The 24,460-nt window shown below is 43.6% G+C and overlaps 1 protein-coding gene across 2 annotated transcripts in view; it reads left to right on the top strand.

The window, feature by feature from the left end:
- znf609b (zinc finger protein 609b) overlaps nt 1-24,460 on the top strand; it is a 109,230-nt gene that overhangs the window by 15,577 nt on the left and 69,193 nt on the right. For both annotated transcript variants that reach the window (XM_030106938.1, XM_030106856.1), the window contains exon 2: nt 21,744-22,633. In XM_030106938.1, coding sequence (XP_029962798.1) covers nt 21,872-22,633 — 762 coding nt within the window. In that variant the 5' untranslated portion in view covers nt 21,744-21,871. The remainder of the gene's footprint in view (nt 1-21,743; nt 22,634-24,460) is intronic.

Raw genomic sequence — 24,460 nt, 5'->3', positions numbered from 1 at the left:
AAACGGTGTGTTTTCTCTTGAAATGTCTTAAACATATATACGCGTATGTTTATATATTATTGGACTTGTAGTGTTTTGGTGACGGTGCCACATAAAGACCGACGGGCCGATTTGCGTCGTCAGAAACCACCTTGCCGCCTCCGGCCGACGGGCTTTCAGCTGTTCCTCCTGGCCGTCACTTGTCAGCTGTTCTGAATGTGACTGGAGCCTCTCAGGAGATCAGCATATCACTGCCGCATTGATTCTGGAGAGCCGCCGTGTCAGAGTGACACAGCCGTTTGAAGCCCCGCTCGTTGACTCGGCCGCCGCCGCCGTGCAGCTGCTGGAGGAGAGAGGGAGGCAGTTATTCGAGGTTAATGGTTGTCCCTGCCCTCCCTCTAGTTAGACATTCACACGGCAACACGACAACTGTCCGCGGCGCAAACAGTAGTGCAGTATATTAGCCGGTCAGCCGTGACCTGCTGTCTTCTGGTAGTTAAACCGCCGACTCTCTGCAGCGGAGGCGTTTTTCCGCCGGGCTTTTGTTGCAGATTCCTGCAGATCAGCTGTAGATTAATGGAGGAATTCTGCAGCTATGAAGTTAAATCAACAGTCTGAAATGTCCGGAGCATGTCCGTGCGGATGCCATTAGCTTGACTGAACGCTCCGTGCACAGATGGCTGTTTGAGTTTTCATGAGGAATTCATTGGAATCCGGCCTGGCGAGCTGCCCGTGCAGGAATGCATGCAATAAACAGCCCACAAAAGACTGCAGGGGGAAAAAAAAACAGTGTCTTTATCGTATTCTGTTATGCATACGAACACACACACACACACACACACAGCCGTGCTGGTGGAGACACTGTGTGCTCTCTTGCCTCGGGCCTTGTCCTGTCACAACTCTTCCTTCCCCCTCGTTTGTCAGTCAGTGTCGAAGCTAATATAACACACTTGTTTTCACCAACACATTTATTTAAGTCCTCCTCTGTTTACATTCTGGATTAAGGAGAAAAAAAAAAACCCCACCATGTATTATTGAAAATACTCAACAGCGGCCATTTAGAAAGATAACAGTCCACCGTCGGCGTGGCTTTTAGCAGTTTCCTCTGCTTGTGTGTTATTGTACAAGTCTACAACGGTATCAGGGAAAATGTAACGTTAAGCCTTTGCTTCTTTCAGGATTTGCATTCTTGCTCGCACACACACGGTTCCCCTTTGAAAATGCTCCGACTACAAAGCAAATCCTTCAGCAGCATATTGTAATAAGCGACTGTGCTTCAAATGCGTTTCTGGCTTTCATGTGTAAATTGTGTGGAGCGAGCGTTTTCGCACGGAGCTTCCAAGTACAACATTGTACTTCCAAGTATTTTACTTGCGTGTTGCATCAACGTGTCACATGTGTGGAAGGTGTTTTTCTAATTCTCTCATCATCATCATCTGGTTTGAAGTCGCTGAAGGCCCTGCAAGCTGTTCAGCATGTTAGCGTTGAAGCAAGCTGTACTGAACAGGAGACTGTTTCTCCATACTCAAAATAAGACTCTGATCTGTTAGAATTTCTGGTACTGTACTGGTTTGTTTTGGAAAAATATCACATCTTTTTTCCACAATTCATCTTGTTTGATGGTCTCAAGAATCAAAACATAAATAGCTTAATTCCTTTTCAAAACTTCTGCGTCACACTTACCCGAGTGTTTTTAAACACTGTTCAGTCTGGCATTAGCGGACTGCTCTTTGTCTTCTCAGCTCTGCACTTCGGCCATGTTCACACGGCAACATTTCCAGGAGAAAACAGAAAACTTTCGTTTTGCAATTGGTGTCCATTTACGCGACAGCGCTGCTCGGAGCCACTGCAAATGACGCCCAAGGTGGAACTTTTTGAAAATGCTCTGGCTCCGTCTACATCTAAATAGAGGAAAACTGCAAACGTATTGAAAGGTTTTCAGTGTTTTTTCCATTTGCATTTAAACAGACCTCGTTTTCAAAATTTTTCGCTATAAACGAATGGGGCTGTAGAGTCTCAAGAACCTAAATCCTGCCTGCTAAGTAGCATGTTAGCATCATTCAGGAGCTTCTGTGATCGATTCCCAGAATCGTATTTCAGTGGACTTATCATTTAGCATGTTTGGATCACTTCAGAGATAAAGTACAGGAAAGTGTTATACTGTGCCTTCAGAGTTGAAAATGTGAGCTGTTTTTCCTCATTTCTGTGTTTTAAGGAACTCAAACTCCCACAAGCTAATAAGCATTTTATCAGTTTTTAATAATGAAAAAAATATATCTTACCTTTTCAAAGTTTCCCAGCACTTTGAACCGTTTTGCTGAATTGGAAGAGTGAAAGACAGGAACAGTCCCGGTCGCCGTAGCTTTCACAGGCTGCGTTTGAAGCCTGGCTTCAGTCATGCTAACTGGTGGAGGCAGTCAGGCGTGGCCGTCACGCCGCTAATTCTCTAATAAGGAAGAGCTCGAGCCCGTCGAGTCTACTGAACACCGCCAGACCCGAACCCCCCCGCTGATCCCCCGGTCTGATAAAATCAGAACATCCTTGTAAACCGACTCGAAGTCGGTCTTGTTTATTTTAAGCAGCTCACTGGCTGGAGTTTGAAACCCATCCCAGGAAAGAGCCAATGAGGTGGCGAAGAGGAAATGGCCATCAGGGAGGAATGATCGTATCTCATCATGTCGGAAGGACTGAGCACAAGTGAAAATGGGAGAGACGGATCAGATCTGCAGTTTACAGCTGGAGAACCACATGCAGATGTTACATCCACTCCCAGAAAAAAAGGGAATTCATCCCACATGTTCGTGACCTGACTTACACGCTGATTTTTGACCTGTTTTTTATTAACGTGCCTTTTTTTTTTTAACTAAATGTTTTCAGGCATCACATTTAATTCAGAACCGACTCAAGGAGTTGCAAAGTAATGTTTTAAAAGAAAACTGCAAGACGAGACGAGAAAAACAACCAGCAGTCCGGTGAAGTGTCTTGGTGCTCCGACAGAAAAATATCAGCTGTGAAGTGAAACGAGCGCAACCTGTCATTTTCAGTTTGAAAGCAACATGGGAGGTAATGACAGGTTCACCAGACAAGTGTGGCTCTCATTCAACATTCATGCTTTCACAACATAGATATGAGTGCTGGACAAAAATATGACAACTGTGTTGGTGTGAAACAAGCAACAAAAAAAAAAAAAGTATGTTTTGTTTTTTTTTTTTTAATAGAACAGTTGGTCTCATTTTCAGAGGCTTGGGCACAGGAAAGACATCCATCTTCCGGCCCAGTTTACAGGACAGCTTTAAGTAAAAACATAAATATTTTGTTGTGTTTTGAACGTCCGTTGTTGCACAAACACAAACTTTTTTTTAAACGGTAAATTAACAACGACCTGTCTTCACTTCAAGTGTTGTTGTGTGAACTACGACCTTAGGCTCTGACCTCCTATTGTTTTCTTGCCCACGGAGCAGTTCATCCAGGTGATCACAGGCCTTCTGGAGATGTGAAGAGGTGAAAAGAGAACCTCCTCCCAGACGTGTCTGTGTACATTTGCGTAGTTAGAGGCTTCCGACAGAAAACTGACAGTGATCACAGCTTTTCAAGAGTTGTGAAGGAAAAAAAAAGGTGTTTTTTTTTTTTTTTTTTTTTTTTTTTCTGGTACGCAGTGACAGAAACAAGAAAATTTGTTTTTAGGTATTTTAGCTAAACCATTTGAGTGACACTCAGTGGCCAAGCTGGATATAAAGAGTCCTCGGAATTCCCCTCGAATACTGGCATACTGAGTCCGCCGAGGTCTGAGCATCACCGTGGATCGCCATTTTTCTGCAGTTACTCATCAAAAAAGAAAAAAGAGCTTGTGTTTGTTCATTGGTGTCTCATCACTGGTGGATGCTGGCGGAGTGTTCTCACAGTGCTGGCGGACTGACTACGTGTGTGGAGTCTTATGGTGACATGAAACCACGGAAACCGATGTCGCACAGTTGCGCAGAGTTGGTGGAGCAATGTCCATCATTGCATAGATACGATTTGGTCTGATCTTGTTTACATCTTGCAGCGTCGCAGACAGCAGGAAGACTGATCTTACAAAAAAGGGTTTATCTGATGACCGTCCGTGTGTACATGAGTACGACAGTATAGAAGTCCAGGTGGATGGTTGCACGTAATCATCTGTGATTATTCATTTTCCGACGACTGCGTACCATCTGGGATGATTCGGAATGACTACACAGGAATCTCACACATTTCTGACCGCATGTCGGTCTCTATCTGTTCACATATGAGCCCTTAACCAGCCCGTCCGCCACAGTGTGCACAAAATGAAACACAATTCATTTTTGAAAATAATTTTGGACAGTTTCGGAAAGCTGTGGCTTGTTGGTTTCGTATAATTTCACAACCTTAAAGCCAGTTTCTCTGTCTGCAACAGGACTTTTCTGAAAGGGGTTCACAGCTTTTCTACAGTCATAAAGATCAAACCCTAAAAAAATAACTTATTTTTATTTTTTTGGTGGGACACCCTTTTTAGGTTAAAAACGTCTTGAGAATATTCTGAATGTTGCTTCACATATTTTAATAACTTTTCTTAACTCATCATTATACATCCGTTGCTCTATCGTTTCCATTCTTTGCAACGCCTCCAAAACTAATAAAATATCAACAGTTCTTGATGTACTTATTTAGCTCCATAAATGTAGTCTAACCTGCGGTAGTGGTATTTAACTGAAACTATGTGGGGACATTTATGAGCTGTGTGAACTTGGTTCTGGGGCTTAAGCACGTTTTTATTTGGTGAAAATGTTGGAGGGAGGTACACCGACTGATAATTACAGTATTCAAGCTTTAGCTTTTTTTTTTTTTTCTTTCCCGTGGGGAATTTTTATCTTTTGGCCCACCAGCCCTGCAGAGAGATTCCTGTAATATTTTCACCGTGGTGTATTCAACATAATTCATGCGTGTCTGCACCGAGCTCCTGGAGTGTAAAGTTAATTCTGACTAATAAGCTTCCTGCTATGCCATTCACCACCTCCTGAAAATACCGTCTCTTTAAAGAGAGACCTCACCTCTCTCTGACAGCTACGAATGAGCTGTTTTATAGAAATAAAAGACAGGAAAGAAGGGAAAAAGCCTCGATCAGAGCATGTGTGAATAGAATTGGAAAATCGCTCGTCTTTAAGATTTTGCACCGACTTCAGCGTGTTGGTTAAATGACTGGAGTATATTTATTCCAGCTTTTTTTTTTAGAGCAAGAACCTCTAGACGTGATGTGCGAATCCCGTTTCACCTCAGTAAAGAGTGGGGATGTTAAATTCAGCACAGCAGTGCGTCCCGGTCAACCTTCCTGAGCTTTTATTGAAGCTAGCACTGAATATCTGGCTGCAGAGGGCCGTACTTGTCAAAGCTCAGGTCCACACAAAGCCCTTGGAGAGCTCCCTCATCTCCACTGGTTCTTTGAATAATTTACGCTCATGGCTAACGGGGAGGATTCCCGTGCTGCGTTCTCGAGCATTACACTTCATTTCAGCCCAGTTTGATCAATCTGTTTTCACCAATGAGCTTTCTGTCCGAACTGCCTGAATCTGAATAGATTTTGTTTGTCGGTTGCATTTTTTAAGCGCCTGTACAGAGAAACCTGAAAAAAACGAACTTGCACGTTGAAGCAAATTCAGTCCTCTTTATGATTTCATTTGTTCTGTTGATTTATGAGCTCTGTCCCCATAAATGAGTAAATAGGACTTCCTTGGAGCCTGTTTTATGGATTGCACTGCAGTTTGCACAGCTTGCACATTTAATGTAGCGTTTTCTTCCATTATTAACATGGCAGAGCAGGTTTTTTGTGCTCTATCCTCTCTCGGTCTTTCATTCTTCCTGCTTGCTGCTTGCCAGCAGTCTGTCTGCAACCACATTAGTTTCATCTTGATAAGAAGCACCGGAGCTGTGGGGACGGGAATACCGTGCTCATCGCTGGATTATCTTGAACCTCTTATGGAGAGCAGACCATCCTGTGCCGGTGTCGGTGGATTTTCCTCCGCCATGTCTCACGGAGGCCTCGGATGTCAATGGATTGTTTCATTATTATGCAGATGACAGCAGCTTATACAGACGGGTCTCTGAATCGGGTGTAGCTGAATACAAATGAATCTCAGATGCTGTAATCTGATCATTGATACTGGAGAAATGATATCAGACAAGACGGCATGTTCTTGAATGTAAAGATGTTAGAAGCTTCCGTATGTCCTTGTTCTTAGAGGACAGGTTAGCAAGGCTGCTCTCGGTTGGATAAAGAGGGACAGACACAAACCCAGCTGTCTGAAAAGCTGATGGACTTTTTCCACAGATTGTTTTAACTCATTCGATATATTCCTTCCTGCTGGTATTTTGCTTGTTTCACACAATGTTTTAAGAAAGTATACATCTTCTCCTAGGTGTTGGGGTTGTCTGTTTTTCTTCCATTTGAATCCATGGGTTGAGGAAAAACTGGGTGATACTTTCGGAACGTTGTAACATTGAATTTCTGATCTTGGAACATTTTTTTAATTGAGGAATATTAATTAGTGTTAGGGGGTCAAACAGCTGAATTAGTGCCTGACATACTAGCAAAGGACTTTTTGTCGAAGTTATTCAAATTTACAGTGTTTTTTGTTATATTGAAATAAGATGAAAAAACAAATAAAAATGTAAAATTTGAAAAAAAGTTAAAAGGCCTGATAGACAAACTGCCAGTAAACATATAAAAGTGAGAGAACAAGACAAGTTAAAATACTAACTTGATGAAAAACAAAAAAACAAAAAAACAAATACCCTTTCATGTATTGTAATCTGTATTATTCTGCAGAAGTGACTATGGAAACATTTCTGGTGTCATATTTCATCATTATTTGTAAATTGCACTTCTGCGCACTCTATTTCTTTTTCTTGTTATTTAGTATTCTGGAGCCAATCTGAAATCCATTTACCTCCATTTTAATGACTATTGAGAGATTTTGTTTTGTGTTTGTTTCCTTGTTGTTGTATTTGGTTCAGCTGAAGTTGTCTTTTGTAGTCATTAAGTTAGCGTGTTGATCACCCTGACCATGACTCAAAGAGCCGCTCACGCTGGCAGCTTTAGGTCAGGGCTCTCGAACTCAGATCCCAGAGAGATTCAGGACGTTCAACAGCTGATTGTAATGAGTGGCTGCTTCTCAGGCGTTCTGCTGAACAGTGATGGAGTCTTCATGAGGTTCATGTGTGTTGAAGCAGCGAGACGTGGAAAATGCATAAAACTCCAGGATCTGAGTTTGAGACCCCTGCTTTAGCTGGTTGAATAGCTGCAGCAGCTAGCCAGGGTTTCACAGTGCCTGTGACGCTTCTGTTGCATGCTGAGATTTTAACCCTCCTCTCTCAGCGTTGACATGCAAATGCAAAGACAGAGCTTTTTCCCAATTTTGTGCTTTTTTCTAGTCATTTTCTGTGACTGTCTTTTTGTTTCCACATAAAGCCACAACACATTGAAGTACACTGTTTTAACTAGTGCTGTCATGCGATCCAAAAAATTACAGGATTTGTGATTAATTAATGTAATTAATGACATTTTAATCTCATATCTGCTTTAGGTCCCCAAGTGAAGAATTTGAATTCTAGGACGTTACAGAATTGTAGTGCAGGACTCATCAAATGAATACACCAAGAGAAGATTTGAAATCCACATTTTAGATGAAGAATGAAAGCTAAGTCAGGACGTCTTCTCCAAAATAAATTCTAAGCCCCATCAGGCAACTCAAAAAACACTTTCAGTGTGTTTTAATAATGAAATTCAAAAGAAGAAAAAGTTTAAGTACATCTCAGCAAACCAATTCGGCCTGGTGCACTATTCAAAAATGCAGTACAAATATTGATAGAAAAAATTCTGAACTAAAATAAGGCTGAGTCTCAAACAGCCACTGAAGCAAACCAAATTCAAACTGAATACTAAAGCTAAATCAATACAGCAATTCAAAATGAATACTACAAGTATAACGTGCCTCTAAATGAGGCAACAATTCCATTCACATTGAATTGCCAGTCAAGTGTGCTATAATTAATCTTAGATTATTTTTTAATGCGTTAATTTGCGGTGTAATTAATTAATCTAATTAATGCATTAAAATGACAGCCCGAGTTTTAACTCCTTTTTATTGATGTGTAAACAGGACCTGAATGTACACAGTTACATTACGGTGCCTGTGGCTTGGTTGGACGAGTGGTCGTCTCACAGTTCCCCTCTCCACATGTCGAATTGAGCCAAGACACTGAGCCCCCTATTGGTTTAGGGGCTGTCGTGTCTCTGGAGGAGAGCTCACAGGTTCGAATCCCACAGCTGACAGATCACTACCATGACCCTTGACCCCCATCAGCTCCCCAGAGGACCCTAATGTGCCTGCTTACCGCGTACTAGAAACAGATGGGAAAGTGTATGAAGAGGACTCTCCTCAAGGGAGGTAACGGCATTTCTGGGCAGGAGCTGCCTTTGGGACTGAGTCGGTTCGCCTCCCAGCGAAGCGCCAGTGCCTGGATCACCAGACGAAGAGAGCTGAGATAATTAGGAGTGTTTTCTGAATCTTAGCGGTTGGCTTCCGTGGCGCCGGAGTCGTGGCAGAGCGCGTTGGCTCAGCACGTTAATGGAGCCGCTCTGGGTTTCTGCTGGAGGAGAGAAATCAATCTGGCACCTTGTCAGTGTTTTAAGATCCAGGCTTGCATTTCATCCTCTGCATCAGCTGTTCCCACAGACAAGCCACAATTTGATCATTTCTTTGCACTCTGGGGTGCATCTAATTACCATCTCAGACATCTATTTTCGATCGACGGTGATGAAGTGCCGTTTTTATTTGGGTTTCTCTTCTTTCCGACGCATAATGGTGGAGCGATCCGAGGACCGACGTTACTGCTCAAAGTGTTTGACAGGCTGAAAAAAATGTCACTTGCTGCTGTGAATGCTCTGGATGTTCGCTTTGAGTCGTGTGAAGCAGATGTTTGTTTTCTTCTGATGCTTCGACTCATCAGTTCATCTCAGTTTGATTACAATTCACACAGAGCTGCTTCATCTGTCAGCTGCTTAAGCTTCCACAGCAGGTCTTTATTCTTCCTCCTTAATCTGCTGATATCCCCATCAAAGCAGGCAATTGGTGAGAAAAATATTCTCTCGCACAAACTTAACACAGTTTGACCAAATAAACTGGAGTTTTTTAATGTTTAAAGCTTTTGTGTCACTCAGGGATCCTCTCAGGATTTTGTTGTTGAAGTGTACGGCGTGATTGCACAAATACTGGTGGCTTATTTGTCCTTCTCATTCTGTTAAGAAGAGGAAGTAAATACTTCACATGTCTTATGTTTTCATTTTGCTCATTTTCACTCATTTAATTTGATGCAAAGGGAGTTTTAATGCTCACAAGAAAATTGGTGGCAGTAAACAAGGTAAACACTCCCATATTACAAAAATATGATGAAAAACATTTCAAATATGTGTCATGTTATTGTAAATCACAGTAACGCAGATCAAATGGCACTTACACACTTAAAAAACAATCTGAAGATGAATTACCAAGTTTCATGGGCTGTTTTACAACTATGTTCCAGATTAGGATAAGCTTTTAATATTGTATCTGGATCCTTGTTTTGTTCGTGCTATTTGGAGGCATTGGATAGAAAAATGACAGCGCTTGTCTGAAAATTGCTAAAACAACTAAAGATAATAAAGATAAGACTTGTGCAGTGTTTATTTCATAAGTTATCGCTTGTACGTAGGTTTAGCTGCTGACGCTGTGAGCTTCACTCTACGTTTCAACACACCTTCACTGCGTAAATTAGCAGCTGTGCCGTTAGCGTGAAGCACCGCAGACGGCAAATGTGTTTGCAGAGAGAAGGTTTAATCAGATCCACCACATGTTGGCGAGACCAGCTTTTCCCTGACGTTTCTACCTTCAGCATTAGATTAAATGCTTTAATGAAAACATGTCAAGTAGACTGGCAGCATGTAAGCGTGTACATTCTACCTAATTATTCAGTGAATTCCATAATGTTCATTGAGCCAGCGCTCGTGGTAAAGAACGCCTACATAACCGAGCTCATAGGGAAGAAAAAAGATTAAAATAGAGGTCACATCTGCTGTGAAACATTTTCAAGACTGTACTTTTAATTTTTGGTTTAATGATTGAATAGAAAACACGAGACAAGGATCAGGCTTCAGTTCACCGGAGATTTTAAATGTCCACGAAGGTTGAAAACTGATCTTTTGTTAGTCTGTAATGATCTTTTGGTTTTCTCTCCAGAACACGAGCTTTCTCAGACTCCCACTCTCTCTATATTGGTCATAAATGTGGAAGTGCAGGTCTTGGAGCTTGTAAACGATGTAATATACCTGCTCAGACACGGTTACTGTCGACGCTGAGGGGAAGTAAAATGAAGAAGGAGACGATCTCAGGCTGCCTCCAACCTTTGCTGTGAACGAACTCTCCGAACGCGGCGAGAGTGCGATCGCATAATAAGAGCTCATTCATTCAGTACGTTGCAGCAGCACGGTAATTACTGCAGTTTGATAACCGAGTGCCCGATTTACCAAGATCCCAAACACAGAGCTAAATTACAGGCTCACAGAGACAGAAGGCACCTTCAGTTTGCGCACAGACAGAAACATCTTGCACAAACAGGAATATGCCGGCGAGTTTTAGGTGTTGCCGTTTGGATGTTTGCTTTTGTGCAGTATCTTCCTGGTACTACAAGTGATTTGATTCAAGTCCAGCTGTGATGAGTTTGAGTGCTTTTTCCCCATTTCTGTTTTCATTCAGCCGTCCAAAAAGAGGAAATCGATACTGACTGTGTTGTGAATGTTTGTCCTGAGATGGACTGCTCACTTGTCTTTCATCAGTCAGCTGGGATTGGGTGAAGCCGAGTAGATGGACGAATGAACATGGAGTCAGCTGTGTTGTGTGTGTGTTGGGGGCTGGGGTTATAAAACATGTGAACGTGTTCAGAAAAAAGATTGGATTTGGTGGATGTGAAGAAAAAGTAAATATTGCAAGGTTTATGAAGGATGCAAAAAGATTTTGTGGTAAAACTGACACACCGGTATGTTTACAAGTTGCCACTGTGCCACAAGGATTTCATAAACTTAGATATGACAGTAAATCTGAGTGCTCAGCGCTGCTGAACTGCTTCATGGTGTGAGATTATCTGAATGGGGCGAGCCATGGAGATGTTTGACTCGGTCTTAACGCCAGTGGCGTTCTGATCGTCGTTTCCTGCTGCGTTTCTATTGGTTGTTAGCAGCTGTGGCGCGTAGCGGCAGCCTCACTGAGGCGTAGCTAGCAGATATCTGTCAACCCCTCTCACTGTGTGACGAAAGAGCCAAGAGAGAAATCGAGGATGGGCAGTCGCACTGGAGAATACCCAGTTTATTCAGCTGCCATGATAAACTGCTCTGAAAATGGCTCATGTGGTTATTTTTTTGTATTAAATGGGGATGGCAGTGAGTCGATGTCTGTACCGTGATCAATACGTCTTACAACCCAGACATGAATTCCGCTGACCTGTAAACTGGATTTTCCGACTCGTCTGGCTCCGGCGTTGACGCGATGACGGCGTCGGTACAAACATGGCTCCCGACTCTCTGTCATTCCTGGAAAGCCTGCGTGCATAATGATGCCGTTTGACTGAGAGCTTTGTCTTTTGCTGCATCACATTAGAGCCTGAGCGTTCGGGCCTAATCAGCTGGAGAGCAATCTGCATATTTCACACTCCTCTGGAAACTGTTGCTTTGAGTCGTGCTGCTGCCAGGCGAAGACAAAGCGAAGCCCGCTGCAGTCACGTCGGCTTCAGGAGGAGCCTTAATGAAATACTGACAAGTGTTTGGTCGTTTCCTCCTTTCTTTACATTTGTTCCACTATCGTTAAGGCTGGTTTAAATAAATTACAACACAGAATAACAGCATCCAAATCTAATTGTCAATGATGCTCCTCTGGGAGTTGAAATTTGTGTCAGAATTGGCTGAAAACAAGCAATTTGTCTTTTGTCTTTGTGTTTTTTTCTAGATATTTCTAAGTTTGAAGAGGTACTAATTGGACCTGTTTTGCCCTTATTGGGATATAATGCTGTTTGTAGAACTCGGTGGTTGAAATTTTCCATTTTTAAAGATTTTAATTCATTGTTAATGGGATTAGAAGTATCAGTATCAGCTGTCAGGTTATCAAGACTTGGAAGACCATCTGAAAAACGAGTAAAGTCATTTTAATTCAGAACCAGCAGACAGTCCGTTCTGAGGCTAAATGTACCACCCAATAAAAGCAAAAGCATGGCGATGGAAAGGGATTGCTTTATTTTAATTTTTTTTTTTTTTGATGACAGTTTCAGCATAAAGCAGTGAGTTTTACTGGATCAGCAGCGTAAAGGTTGTGTTTTATGGTTCTGTTTTATCTCTACTAGTGTAGGTCACGACAGTTCAGAACTGTGCCAAAAATAGGTAAACAGAGACAGAACCGAAGCAGCAGAGGACTGTAGAGGCGACAAACTGCTTCTTTACGGTTTGGTCGACCTTCCTTTCCAGGACCAAGTCGTCGCTTTTGAAGGCAAAACAAGTTTATTTATACGGCGAGAACCATTCAGGCACGAGGCAAATCAAGGTTATGTTAAAGGGGAGTAATGACTTGCAGGAGGAGAACCGACCATTGGAGGAGGGCTCTTTGTGGCCGACCGCCGTTTCAGCCCATTGCTGCCACCACCGGTGGTTATGAAACACACAGTGATTCCAAGTGACAGCGCAAAACCTTGGTTGCGTTTTGTCCGTTTGCACGACAGTGGTGCTCAGAGACGTTGAATACGCGATGTGAAAACGGCTCTCAACGTGTCAACAGGTGGAAACGGAAACTTTTTCGAAACGCTCACAAGTAGGTGGAAAATAACGGAGGGAGCCTCCAAAGTGTCATGACTCGAAGTCCATATTCTAGTTTTTACAGTCTATATTGGTAGTTTTATAGCTCAGATTCTTCTCTAATACCATCTAAATCATCTGTCTATATGAACATCAGGCTCTCTGGATTGTTGCCATTCATAGGCTGGTTCTGGTTGGGATAAGATGATTGTACTCTCTCGTTTGTTGCTGGAAGCTGTCTTGAGTTTGTGTCGCTGACATATTTCCTGATGAAGATGCGTTCTGACCCTCAGACTCCTGATTCCCATCACCTGGATTGGCTGGGTGCCTTTCTGTTTCGGTAATCAGCTCAAGCACACAATCCAATTACATGGAGGTTACTGTGGATGGGGGCTCTGCCTTTAGATGGCCTGCAGAGTGAGGGAGGGGTAAAGAAAAAGATGCCCTCTGCAAGACTTTGCACAAACAATTCCAGATTGTTTTCTCTCGTGGGTTTTGCTTTTCCACTTTACGTCTGGATGATCAGTATTCAGAAACCTTCCCAGATACACTCGCCGCTAAGTGTTTTATTTGGGCAAGTACATCCAGATCTTGTTATCATGCATCTTATTGTCATGCAGCTGATTATGGGCTGTTATATAAGGCTCAAGGCGTTTTGCATTTTTTTCATGTTTTTTAATATTCGCTGGAGTCTTTGTGCTGCTTCACAAGAGCAGAAACCCAATAAGGTTCATCTTGTTTGGGAAATGCTTTTCCCCGGGACACCAACACATCTGCAGAGCTTTCAGGGCTCGGTTAGAACTCAAACTAACATTCTTAATGAAAGAATAACCAACTGGCGTGTAGTCATTTAAAAGGCAGTCACTTTAAACACATGTTACGGGATCCCGCGGTCTCGAGCTGCTTACTTTGCCCGGTCCGTATCAATAAACCTGCACATTTCCATTTTAAAGGGTGTGAGATGGACAGAGGTGTAACAGACCATCTGCCTGCTGTCGCTCTCAAGTTTATAGTTTCAGTCGTGTGTTTGTTGCCGCTGCTCCCGGTTCCTGAGAGAGGATTTGGAAAAGCATCTTTTGGTGTTTTTAATGGGAAAGGAGATGAAGCAGTAACGACTGAATCTGTGCCTCAGTGAAACAAAATGAAAACATCACAGCTTAGCGTCAGCTTCTTCTTCCTCTTTTTTACAGTCGTAACCGTATCAAGAACCACAGCAAACAAAAGCTGGGCCCAGAGGAGCGATCGTAAATGTTTATTGTGACTGAAAGCAAAGCAGGTGACATGAATGCATTGATTTTTCTTGTCCTGAAGTAACTATCGTAATTATTCTCAGACAGTTCCAGGGCTGAAAGTTTCACGTCTGCACATGCTTAATTTAAAGGTGTATTATTCCTTATGCTCGGAGCGGTTTTTCCACTGATTCACATCGTAATTACCCAACGTTTATGGCATCAGCACAGCCATACTTCTGTTTTTAGTTGAGCACATAATTTGTGGGTATATTGTTATCTATGGTAATGATTAGTTTAAGTCTATTTAATGTGTGTTAACTTGGTTCGTAGTGTCTTTATCTATGGCTGACAATACACATTAGCTTTTTTTAGTTTAGGGATCAATACATCCATCCATGTGTTTATTCTCACAAAATCATGTGTATTTAGTTGTTTTTGTTCTGTCTGTCCATGGCAGCCCTCTGTGTCATATTTTATCTGTCAGTCAGTCTGAGGTTGCCTGAGATGATTTTTTTTCCCAGTTTTTTTTTTCTTTTTTTTTTTCTTTTGTGTTTTCCACTGATGCATCCATAACTACTTATTTCCATTAGATATTTCCAGTTTTGTGATGCTTGGTTTCAATAATGTACCCAATTTTCATGACAACCTATCAAGTGAAAACATCATTTTTAGACTTTTGGCTGAAAAGTTCAATAAATTTACATGGTAGCATTCTGAAAACGGTGTCTGTGTACACGGCAACAGCTGCAACACTACAATCAATGTTGTTAGTATCGTTGTTGTTGTCCGTCTACTGAGCATGTGCAGGAGAACAGCTCTTCATGGCTGATGTGCAGCAGCTGTTATACAGCGTGAGAAAAGTTTCCCCCAGATGGTCCAGCTTCAGCCCAGTGCTGATTCTGAGGTCAGATTTGGTGCTCTTTAAAGATCTTTAAAGAAGTACGATGTTACTGCTTAATGCTGATCAGCTCGCATATACGCTGCTGTGCCTCCAATGTTGGGCTTTATGTGTGACAATATATTACAAATTTACCACTAGATCAACAAGCTAGATATACATATGGCAGAAGACTGACTGAACTGCAATAAATGATGTTTGGTGAGCTGTGCAATTCAGGCTCCACAAACTCCAAATGACAGAATTTTAATTAAGAAAGATTTATCTTGATTGCTTTCACTAAAAAAAAAACAAAAAAAAAAACAGAAAAACAAATCAATTGACTGAGAAAGAGGACTGTGGAAGAATAAATCTCAAGGCACAAACACATTTCCATTATTTACTTAAATGGAATCATTTCGCGATCGCAGTATTCAACATTATTGTACAAACTCAATCGACATTGGAGCCTCAATACACACATCTCCAGTTATAGTTAACAGAAGCACATGGCCTTGTAGATGATGGTTGAATGAATATACAACCTTGTGTGTGGAGTCGCCTCCTCGCAGTCATGTTCAGAATAAGGAAAGGAAAAACGGATTTAGCTCAGTGTTCCCCGCCAAATCGAGCAGAAATGGCAGTTTCCCGTCTTTTCTGCGGCACTTTGAAGGCAGCCTCACCTTTACATGGCCTCTGATGGGCGGCTGAAAGAAACTGGATCTGTGAAGACGGGAGAGAAAACGGGGAAAGAGGAGCAGCACTGCGGGAGCTGAAGAGCCCGGCATGCCTCTGGCTCAATGGGGCACTCACTCGCGCTGCACACCGGGTCAACCGCCGGTGGAGTTACAACCTCTCCTTTTGTGGCGGCGGCTAACAAATTAGACCTCACAAGTAAGTGTTTACCCGGCGGCGGAGAGACAGCTGCGGCGCTCCGCCCTCCCAAACCTGCCGCCGACGGTTGTTCTGTCGCCGCCATCTGCGAGGACGAGGCGGGCGATCAAGTGATTGTTCAACACCTTCTTACCTCTGTCAGCCGCGTCAGCCCGTCCACCCGACCGCCGCCGCGTCTCGCCTGTTCACGATGGGAGATAAAATGAGCGCCTGTGTGCGTGTGTGTGTGTCTGTGTGGGTTTTAAAGGGTGCCTTGTCTTCTGCTGATATGGTTATTGTCCTCTTGAAATCCTTTTTCATTTTTAATGTGCTACAGAGGCACAAGCAGCGCCGGTGTTGTTGAAGAGAACTGCAGGCACCTGTGCAATAAAGGCAGTGATTCAGCCTCGTTAGTTCAGAGAAATGCACAAAAGCAGCAGGTTTGGAAATGTACTCAAGTTAAACACCAAACTAATGAATTTCTAACAGGTGTCATGGAGGCAGTGTTGTAGTCCGGGGTGTACGGCTGAAACACACTCATTATTCATTCAACATGGCGTACATCTGCTTCCAAATCCCCCATGATGCACCACTCAGCAGTATCTATGAGGGCTGAAGAGCCAGTCAGAGGCATAACGTCAAGACAAGGACAATATTGTTAAACTGAAATGATGTTTGTTTGTCTGTCTTTATTTTGAACTGTACATATTAGTACATTTGTCATAAAAGAAAGAAAAAAAGAAAATGTTCCAAAAGGAGTGGGGGGAAGATGAACTTATTTATCTCCACCCCTACTTTCTCATGGGAAAAAAAAAAAAAAAAAACTGCTTCTGTAAATGTGAATGTGACATTAACTACACACTACGGAGGGACTTTCATGAAATAGTCCTCTTACTCTTTCTTAAAAATTGCTTCAAAATTTCTGGGCTGCCAGAAAAAAAAGGCAGAATTCAAGTGTTACTCCACGTCTCCACTGTAGAGGCACATTCTAAATAATTTTATTACATTTTTATGTGTGGGAACAGTTAAACACAAATCAGGATTTGAAATCAACATGTATTTCAATCAGAAACTGCAAATTTAAAACATTTTAATAGCGAAGGTAAACGGTACCGGTACCTCAACATTCTCCTCCAATAGGTTTGGTGTTGTTTATGTGTATTTATATGTATTTATACTTCATATGTGAAGCATGTTCTGTGGAAAACCTGGAACAAGCCTCAATGAAGAGATGGATTAAAGACCAACTGGAGGAATCCTATCCATATCTGCGCAGCTCAGCGAGCCGGGGTAGCAGTGTGTGAAGTCGGTGTGTCGACGTTTGCCTTGGAAGTCGCTCTGGGGTTGATTGGAAAGTCGCCGTCTTCTGGCAGCTGGAGCTCAATAATCTAACTGTGGGTCCGTTTACGATGATTTCTGGTGTCTGTTTCCATGACGACGACACTGTGAAAACACAACTCTTTCAAAACGGCTCACAAGGCGAAGCTTTTCAAACTCGCTCGGCTCCGTCGTAGGACGGTGGAAACGCTGCTGCTGCTCATGGGAATTACGGCCATGGACAACCGTTCTTCTGCACACGCTCAGTAGAGGCAATGAGAACGTTTTCCTCCAGAGTTTCACGACTCCCAGTCCACATTCTCCTGGTCCAGGTCCACATTGTCCTGGTCCTGGTCCACATTGTCCTGGTCCTGGACTTGTTAGTTCTAGAGCGTAATAACGCTCCAACTGCCGTCTCTCAGTACAAAACCAAACTACAGGCCTTTCTGAGAGTTGACGTGGAAGCACGAGTCTTTTCTGGAACGAAAATTCAAGAACCGTTGCAGATCCCGACCCTGTGATTTGAAGTGTTTAACCGTCCTGCTTCTGGACGTCCGCATCAGTATTCAGGATGTTTCACACATTGACGATCTGGGCTGAAATTCCAGGTGAACCACAGGACTGCTCCTCTATCTGCTGATTTCCTGACACTCTCGCTCCTTCATCAGCAGTATTGCTGTCGATGAATCTCTCCGAATGTCTCGTAACTCGTAACTTATTAAAAAATCTGCTCCTGACTGCAGATCAGCAGATTCTCCTTGGTCGTTCCAGTTGGGCACCGTTTTTTTGGGCTGAAGCTTCTGCGTGTTTCGGTTCCGTCAAGGGAAGCGCTGTGTTCTGGAGTGTTTCTGTTCCTGCTCAGTGCAGAGCAGGGCCAGTCTGCACCGTGGTCCTCAGTGTGACTGTCATCCTCCAGCTCGGTTCTCCTCACACCTGCTCCTCTGCCGAGCGGTCGAGCCTCGTTTCAGTGACTAATGAGAACGGCCATGTGGGAAGTGCGACTCCACAGCCAGTCTTTTTGTTTCAAGTACTCATTGTTTTCCACTCAGATATTTGGAAACGAGTGCAGAGAGTGATCAGAGAACGATCCAAGTCCTCTTTTTGAAGCACTAACAGAAAGCAGATCCATCCGTGTTCTTCCAAGTTTTCAGTCCTGGCGTTTAGTTGTTTTCAGAACCGTGTTTAGTTTTAATTGGCTGATAAAACAGACTGTTTTGATGCTCTGTTTTTTTTTATGTTAATGCCGCTAACCTGGTCTGATAAGTATTTAAATCTGTTAATGGGTGAAGTCCTGATCAGATTGGGTATTGATTGGTCATAACCTGACGCCCTACTGAGTGTCCTGCAAAACTGCAAAGGTTACAGATTGATCAGGAGTCGATCCAGCAGAATCCGTAGTGACATCCTATCATTTGTTATCAATTCTATTTTCAAACTGTGATCTGATGCATCGCTCATCCCACCCCAGGAGCCGTTTTAGCTCAAACTGAGCTCACACCACTCCAGAGTTCGATCGCCGGACTCGCCTATTTCAGTGTTAAAACAAATCAAACCTGTTCATATCTTTAATGTGTTCAGTTAAAACTACAGCCATCCACTCCAAAATATGAGAGTTAAGCTCCAAAACCTGTGTGGGCTGATCCGGAACGGGGCTTTGCATTGATAAATGTCTGAAGGGGGCCTCAGCGGGACGCCGCTGTGTGCCTCTACACTTTATTTTGTCAGCTGACGCTCGGCAGGACGGAGAAAATCGGCGCAGTTTGACGGCTGTTGGGGGTGATATCGATCTCCACGCTCTCACCGCCACTCCAGAGTCCTTTGTGCTCCGGCTGGCTCATCCTCCATGTTCTTTATGGCAGGGAGACACCAGAAGTACAGATGTGAGTGGTTAATTATTCAGCTGCATGCGGTGAAGCTCTCAGAACGAGCCGCGAGCGCAACATGTTCGCCAAACTGACAGATTCAGGCTCATTTCCCCCCCTTCACACGAGGATGCCACTTCCAGACGGCACCTGCTTCACAAAACCTTCCAGGTGTTTTCTTTAGGTTTATTTTTTCTTAGTGTTTGTTTTACAGATTTGTTTTCTTGCGTTTATTCAGCAACATTGTGGAAAAAAAAAAAGATGCCATTTAACACGGCAATAGCAGGAATGCTGGAAACAGTGTAGTTTTCATGTTGGCCACTAGTGGGAGCAGATGTTTGATTTAGTAATGAAGCCACAAAGATTTAGATTCACAAAACTGCATAAGACAAATAAAATTGGTCTTTTTGATTAAAAACCTGCACTGTGGACTTTCTTTCATGGCGCTGTGGAGACCGTCGGTGTTGTTCCCGTGCATGTGCAGAATAACTTTCCTCTGGCCGCGGTGCGCATGTGCAGTAGCAGCGTTTTCACCGTTTAAACCATAGATCGTAAATACAATGGATGTACGTCACCCATAGCGTTCCGAAATCCCGTTCTGAAGACTTTAGCAAGTTCAGCAGGACGTCTCTATATCAAACATTGTAAACCGGATGTAAATGTGATTGGTCCAGCCTGTCACATGACCACGTGGACAGAGGAGGTGCTCTGATAGGCCGATTTATGCAAAACTTTAACTCGTAATATAAAATCAACAGATGATTCATATCAGAATCAGACTCTGGTGAAGACGACTTGTTTGTAGAAACTAGTGACAGAGACAAGAACATGTTCTGGAACTGGGCGCTTTATGTGTTTATTTGCGCTCTGAAAATCGGCAAATTTGAATGGATTAAAATCTTAAAAAGATGAAAATAACAAAGTTGGGTTTTTAAAGGCTTCATATGTCTGAATATGTGTGGGTGTGTTTTATTGCGGTGCTTGTGTACATTACAGTTTATATATATGATTTTTAATATGGTTTTCAAGATGGCTGCTAGCTTTGGCGAGGCAATGTGAAAAGATTGAATTATCAATCGACAAACTGTCGGGGAAAAAAAAACATCCAAGACAAAGATGCATTCGATCGGTCAAATAACTTGACTTGCAGAAACATGAATGCACATTGAAGCTTATTTTTGTCCGTTTTTTGTGATCTATTCATTAAACATGATATTGCGAACTTCATCAGTTTATGATACATCTTCTCGATTCTTATGTCCTTATGGCTCTAATTCATGTCTTTGTGTCTGCAGGAAGTCAGTGTACCGATGTTTAGGGATTAATGCACATACACAACAGGTTAATAAACCCTGTCTATTAGACCTGAGTAATGTAACCAATAGTTAGTGTTAAATGAAAGATTATCCTTTCATAAAATGCGTTTAAAAAAAAATCTTCTCATAAATGACCTTATTAAACCGGCAACAGTTTGAAACGTCCCTGAAATCAAATCTGAGTTTGTAACAAATATGTGTGAAAATAAAGTGCAGCATAAGCAAAACCTACGTTAATGAGCCAAAGCACAACAGAACAGAGTGCCGTTCTGAGGGAGACGTGTATCCACCCTCTCACCACCAATAAAATGATCGATTAGACGTACAAACTTCTTACTAGTGTCGAGCCAGGCAGGGCGCCGCTGTGTGAACCACCGTCCATGTGAAGTTTTTTCCCAGCGTCTCTGTGGTGCTGTGGCTCGCCCGATGCTGCTGACCGTCGTCATAGCCGTTTCCCTCCTCGGGCCCGGCGCGCTCTTCGTGAAATCAGCAGCTGAGCGGTAATGGCTCAAACACGGCCACACGCCACACGCTCCGTATAAATAGCACGTGTTATTCACAAGGACGCCGCAGTGCGCGTTACAATGAGTCGCCGCTCGCAGCATCAGGTCTGTGCAGCGTATAGAAAAGATGCTTTTAAGAGACCTCTTTTCACAGCCGCCCACACATAAAAAAAAAAAAAGAGCGAATAAACCAACAGGCAAACGAGTCGATGGTTCACATTGAGCTTTTTTTTTTATTTCCTGCTGTGACTGTTGGAAGTCACATTTGTATTTTTGCATGTAAATATTTACAGACAATAGGAATGTGTTCAGATACAGTTCAGACGCTGAATGCAGATGGGAGCGTGTGCAGAAATGTTTGCTCGGCGATATGACGACCTTCGGGCTGGACGGTGTGGGCAAATACAACGAGCCGACGGCCCGTCCCCACCCCCACCACACAAACACTGCTTCATTCATTCCCGCTTCAGCTCCTCTGTTAATGCGAGATTACCATTGTGCCGCGGAGTTGAAAAGGCACGGCTCGGTGAACCGGGCGGGGGTGTGCCAGGCCAAACTACTCCTTATTTATCGGCGGTGACACTATCAGCGGCGCCTCGTGAAAAGAGAGGCAGTCATTCAGAACAGTGGGGCCACCTTGGCTGTCAAAGCAGGATTTAGGCTGCATTTCCCATGGTTGCCATGACGACTGTGGGAAGTGATTATGAAGAGAGGGGTTTCGAAAGCGGTGCTGTCACACCAGCGGGTATTACCATAGTGGTGATCATCAGAGAGCTACTGGCTGCTGATCAAACGATCTTTTCTTCTTCTTCTTTTCTTTGGTGTATCCAGTGAATTGCTGGGCTCTTTGATGGCAGACATGTTATTTCTGTACCTTCACTGTTGGTCTAACGCGTCTCTTTTCTTATTTTCTCCCCAGGGCGAAATGTGGTTAAATGGGACAGGAACGAGTAGAACGTGAGGATTCTCTGACCCTTGCCCCCGAGTCCCAACCGTCTGAGAGGGTGTCGGACCTCACTGAGGCAATCCTGGGCCGTTGGCACTAAAATGTCCCTAAGTGGTGGCACTGCAGGCGGGAAAGGTGTGGACTCGAATGCGGTGGACACTTACGACAGCGGGGATGAGTGGGATATCGGCGTTGGAAATCTGATCATTGACCTTGACGCTGACTTAGAGAAGGACAAACTTGAGATGTCTGGCACCAAGGACGGCATGGCGGCACCACCCAGCGCAGTGGCAGCGTTACCCGACAACATCCGGTTCGTGAGTCCAGTGTCCGGCTCTCAAGGCAAGGAGAGCAAATCCAAATACAAGCGCAGCAAGAACTCTAAAGACAATAGTAGCAAAGCCTCGGCTGGAGATGGAGGTAAGAAGGAAACTGCAGGACGGACTCCAGGCGAGCCGACGGGCGCGGCAGCCGCCGCTGCCGCCACCACCGGGAACAATACCGCCTCTGGGAAGAACATGGAGAAAGGGGGCAAAGCCTCCAGAGGTGTTCTCGGCGGTAAGAAAGAGAAAGAAGGGGCGGGCGGGAAAAGTAAGAAGGACAAAACGGATGGCGCCCCGGTGGTGGCGATCGGCGTCTCGGAGAAGGATGTTGTGTCTCAAGCCCAAGTGGCTCTGGGGAATAGTCGGAACGCGTCCTTTGAGAACGCGCAATCAACGGACTTGGCAGACGCCAATCAAATGGGGAATATTGCACTTGAACCTGTTGGGATAGTACCAGCGCTGACCGCGAAGACGGAGCCGGAGGAGCTGGAGAACGGCAACAGTGAATGCAAGACGCTAAAGAAGGTCAAAAGCGAAAAGGTACGTGGAACGCCCTTTTTAAACGGCGCTTGGACGTGGTCAGTCGCGATGCAGAGACTCCTGATGCCATGTATGGCTGTTTGTGATGAGAGTTCATGTTGAATAAAACTCCTGCTTTAAAGTTGTGACACTGTTTACAAGCTGTTTCCTGCTGCTGGGAACCACGTCCTCCATGTTTAATTAGCGATGCCAACATGTCTGTTTCACTGCTCCACACATGTTGGAGGTGGAGACCGGTGTGTCAGGTGCTGTTTGCTTCAGCGTCTTTATACAAAATAATACCTGGAGTGTCAGCCTCACACTTGAGCCTCAGAACCAAAGTTTTGGCGTTGACGATACCAGCTGGAGTTTGACTTGCTATCAGGCCTGATGGGTTCATCACGGGTGTTTGGTGCTGTTTCACACATCCAAGGCGTTCGGACGATATTGGTCTTTGTTGAAGAAAGTGACTCATATCTGGTTCATACGGTTTACAATCAATTTGGGGATGAAGCCTTTTGTTCTTTGGCTCTTTAACAACTGTAGTCTACCGTTCTCATGACTCAGAAATGTCATCCTCTCCACCATGGATCCAAATTATTGTGGATTATTTAGTCATGTCGGGAATTAGAGCGACTAATTTCCTGTAAATAGCTAAAGAAAGGGCTGTAAATTAGTCCTATTGAATTAAAATGCTTGCATTTGAGCATTTCGACTGTGAAATGTATTCAATTTTTCAATATTTTGAGGCACAGTTGTAACTGATATTGACTTCATGTGTGGTTAATTGACCTCCCTTCTTGCATGACCGATTTGGAAAGCGTACCTCACCCCACAGAAACGACAGATGGGGGGGGGCCACGTGTAGCTCTTTGTTAATCTATTGATTCTTCTGGACACATTTTTAATGGGCTAATCAAAGCTAAAATCAACCTTCATATAAACTGTTTGTTTCTGTTTTTCCATGTTGTGCCTTCAGTCTAGTGCAGAAGAATTACATTTAAATTATACAAGAAAGATTTTGTCAGATTGTCAAGCAGAGTTTCCACAGTAATCCGTAACATTCGGCGATGATGTTCACTTACTTTGTAATGCTGCGTTCATGAAGCTTGGCTGGTTACGAGTTGGGAATTTCCCAGTTAACAGCTTTCACATGGTAGAAAGCAACATGGCCGCCTCTGGCAGGCTCTTATTAATGCTGTCAGAGCGCGTCATCAATCACTGCCTGCTTCTGGGAGCGCTCCCAAACCTCCCAGTTCCCAGTGGGAAGCTCTCAGTTTGACCTCGTTTTTACTGAAACAAAGTGGGACTGTTCCCATTTGCCATTTACTGATGAATGTGTGCGGTTATGAGTGTGCATTACTGCCGACTCTTTAACTACCAGGTCCAGGAGGATCTGGACTGGGACCAGGACCAGGAGGATCTGGACTGGGAGTCGTGACACTTTCACACATTTTCGAGAGCACAGTTGCAGCGTGTTGTTCTACACATGCTCAGCAGATGGACAACAAGAAGAATGTTTTCCTCCGTTTTCCCCCGTTTACACGTCAGGGTTGGAATTATTTCTAAAAAGTGCCATTGTCATGTGAACAGACGCCCAAAACACAGCAAAAAGTTTACAATTTTTACACAGAGCCATATTGATGTGTTTTTTTAGCTAAAGTAGCTGCTTATGCTAATGATGCTGAAAGCCAAAGATTTTCTTATTTATCCAAATTTTCTCTTCATTGTGCAGCATAAATAAGCACTTTGAATGACAGAGTCCTCGTTTCATGGCCTTTTTGCCCGGTTTGGTAACAGTCTGAGGAGTCTGTTATCAGTCTACGTTAATGTGATGGTGTTATTGAC

The sequence above is a fragment of the Salarias fasciatus genome, chromosome 1, assembly GCF_902148845.1.
Source record: "Salarias fasciatus chromosome 1, fSalaFa1.1, whole genome shotgun sequence".
Lineage (NCBI taxonomy): Eukaryota > Metazoa > Chordata > Actinopteri > Blenniiformes > Blenniidae > Salarias > Salarias fasciatus.
Note: the sequence above shows the minus strand (reverse complement) of the source record. Positions and strands in the feature narration are given on the sequence as shown.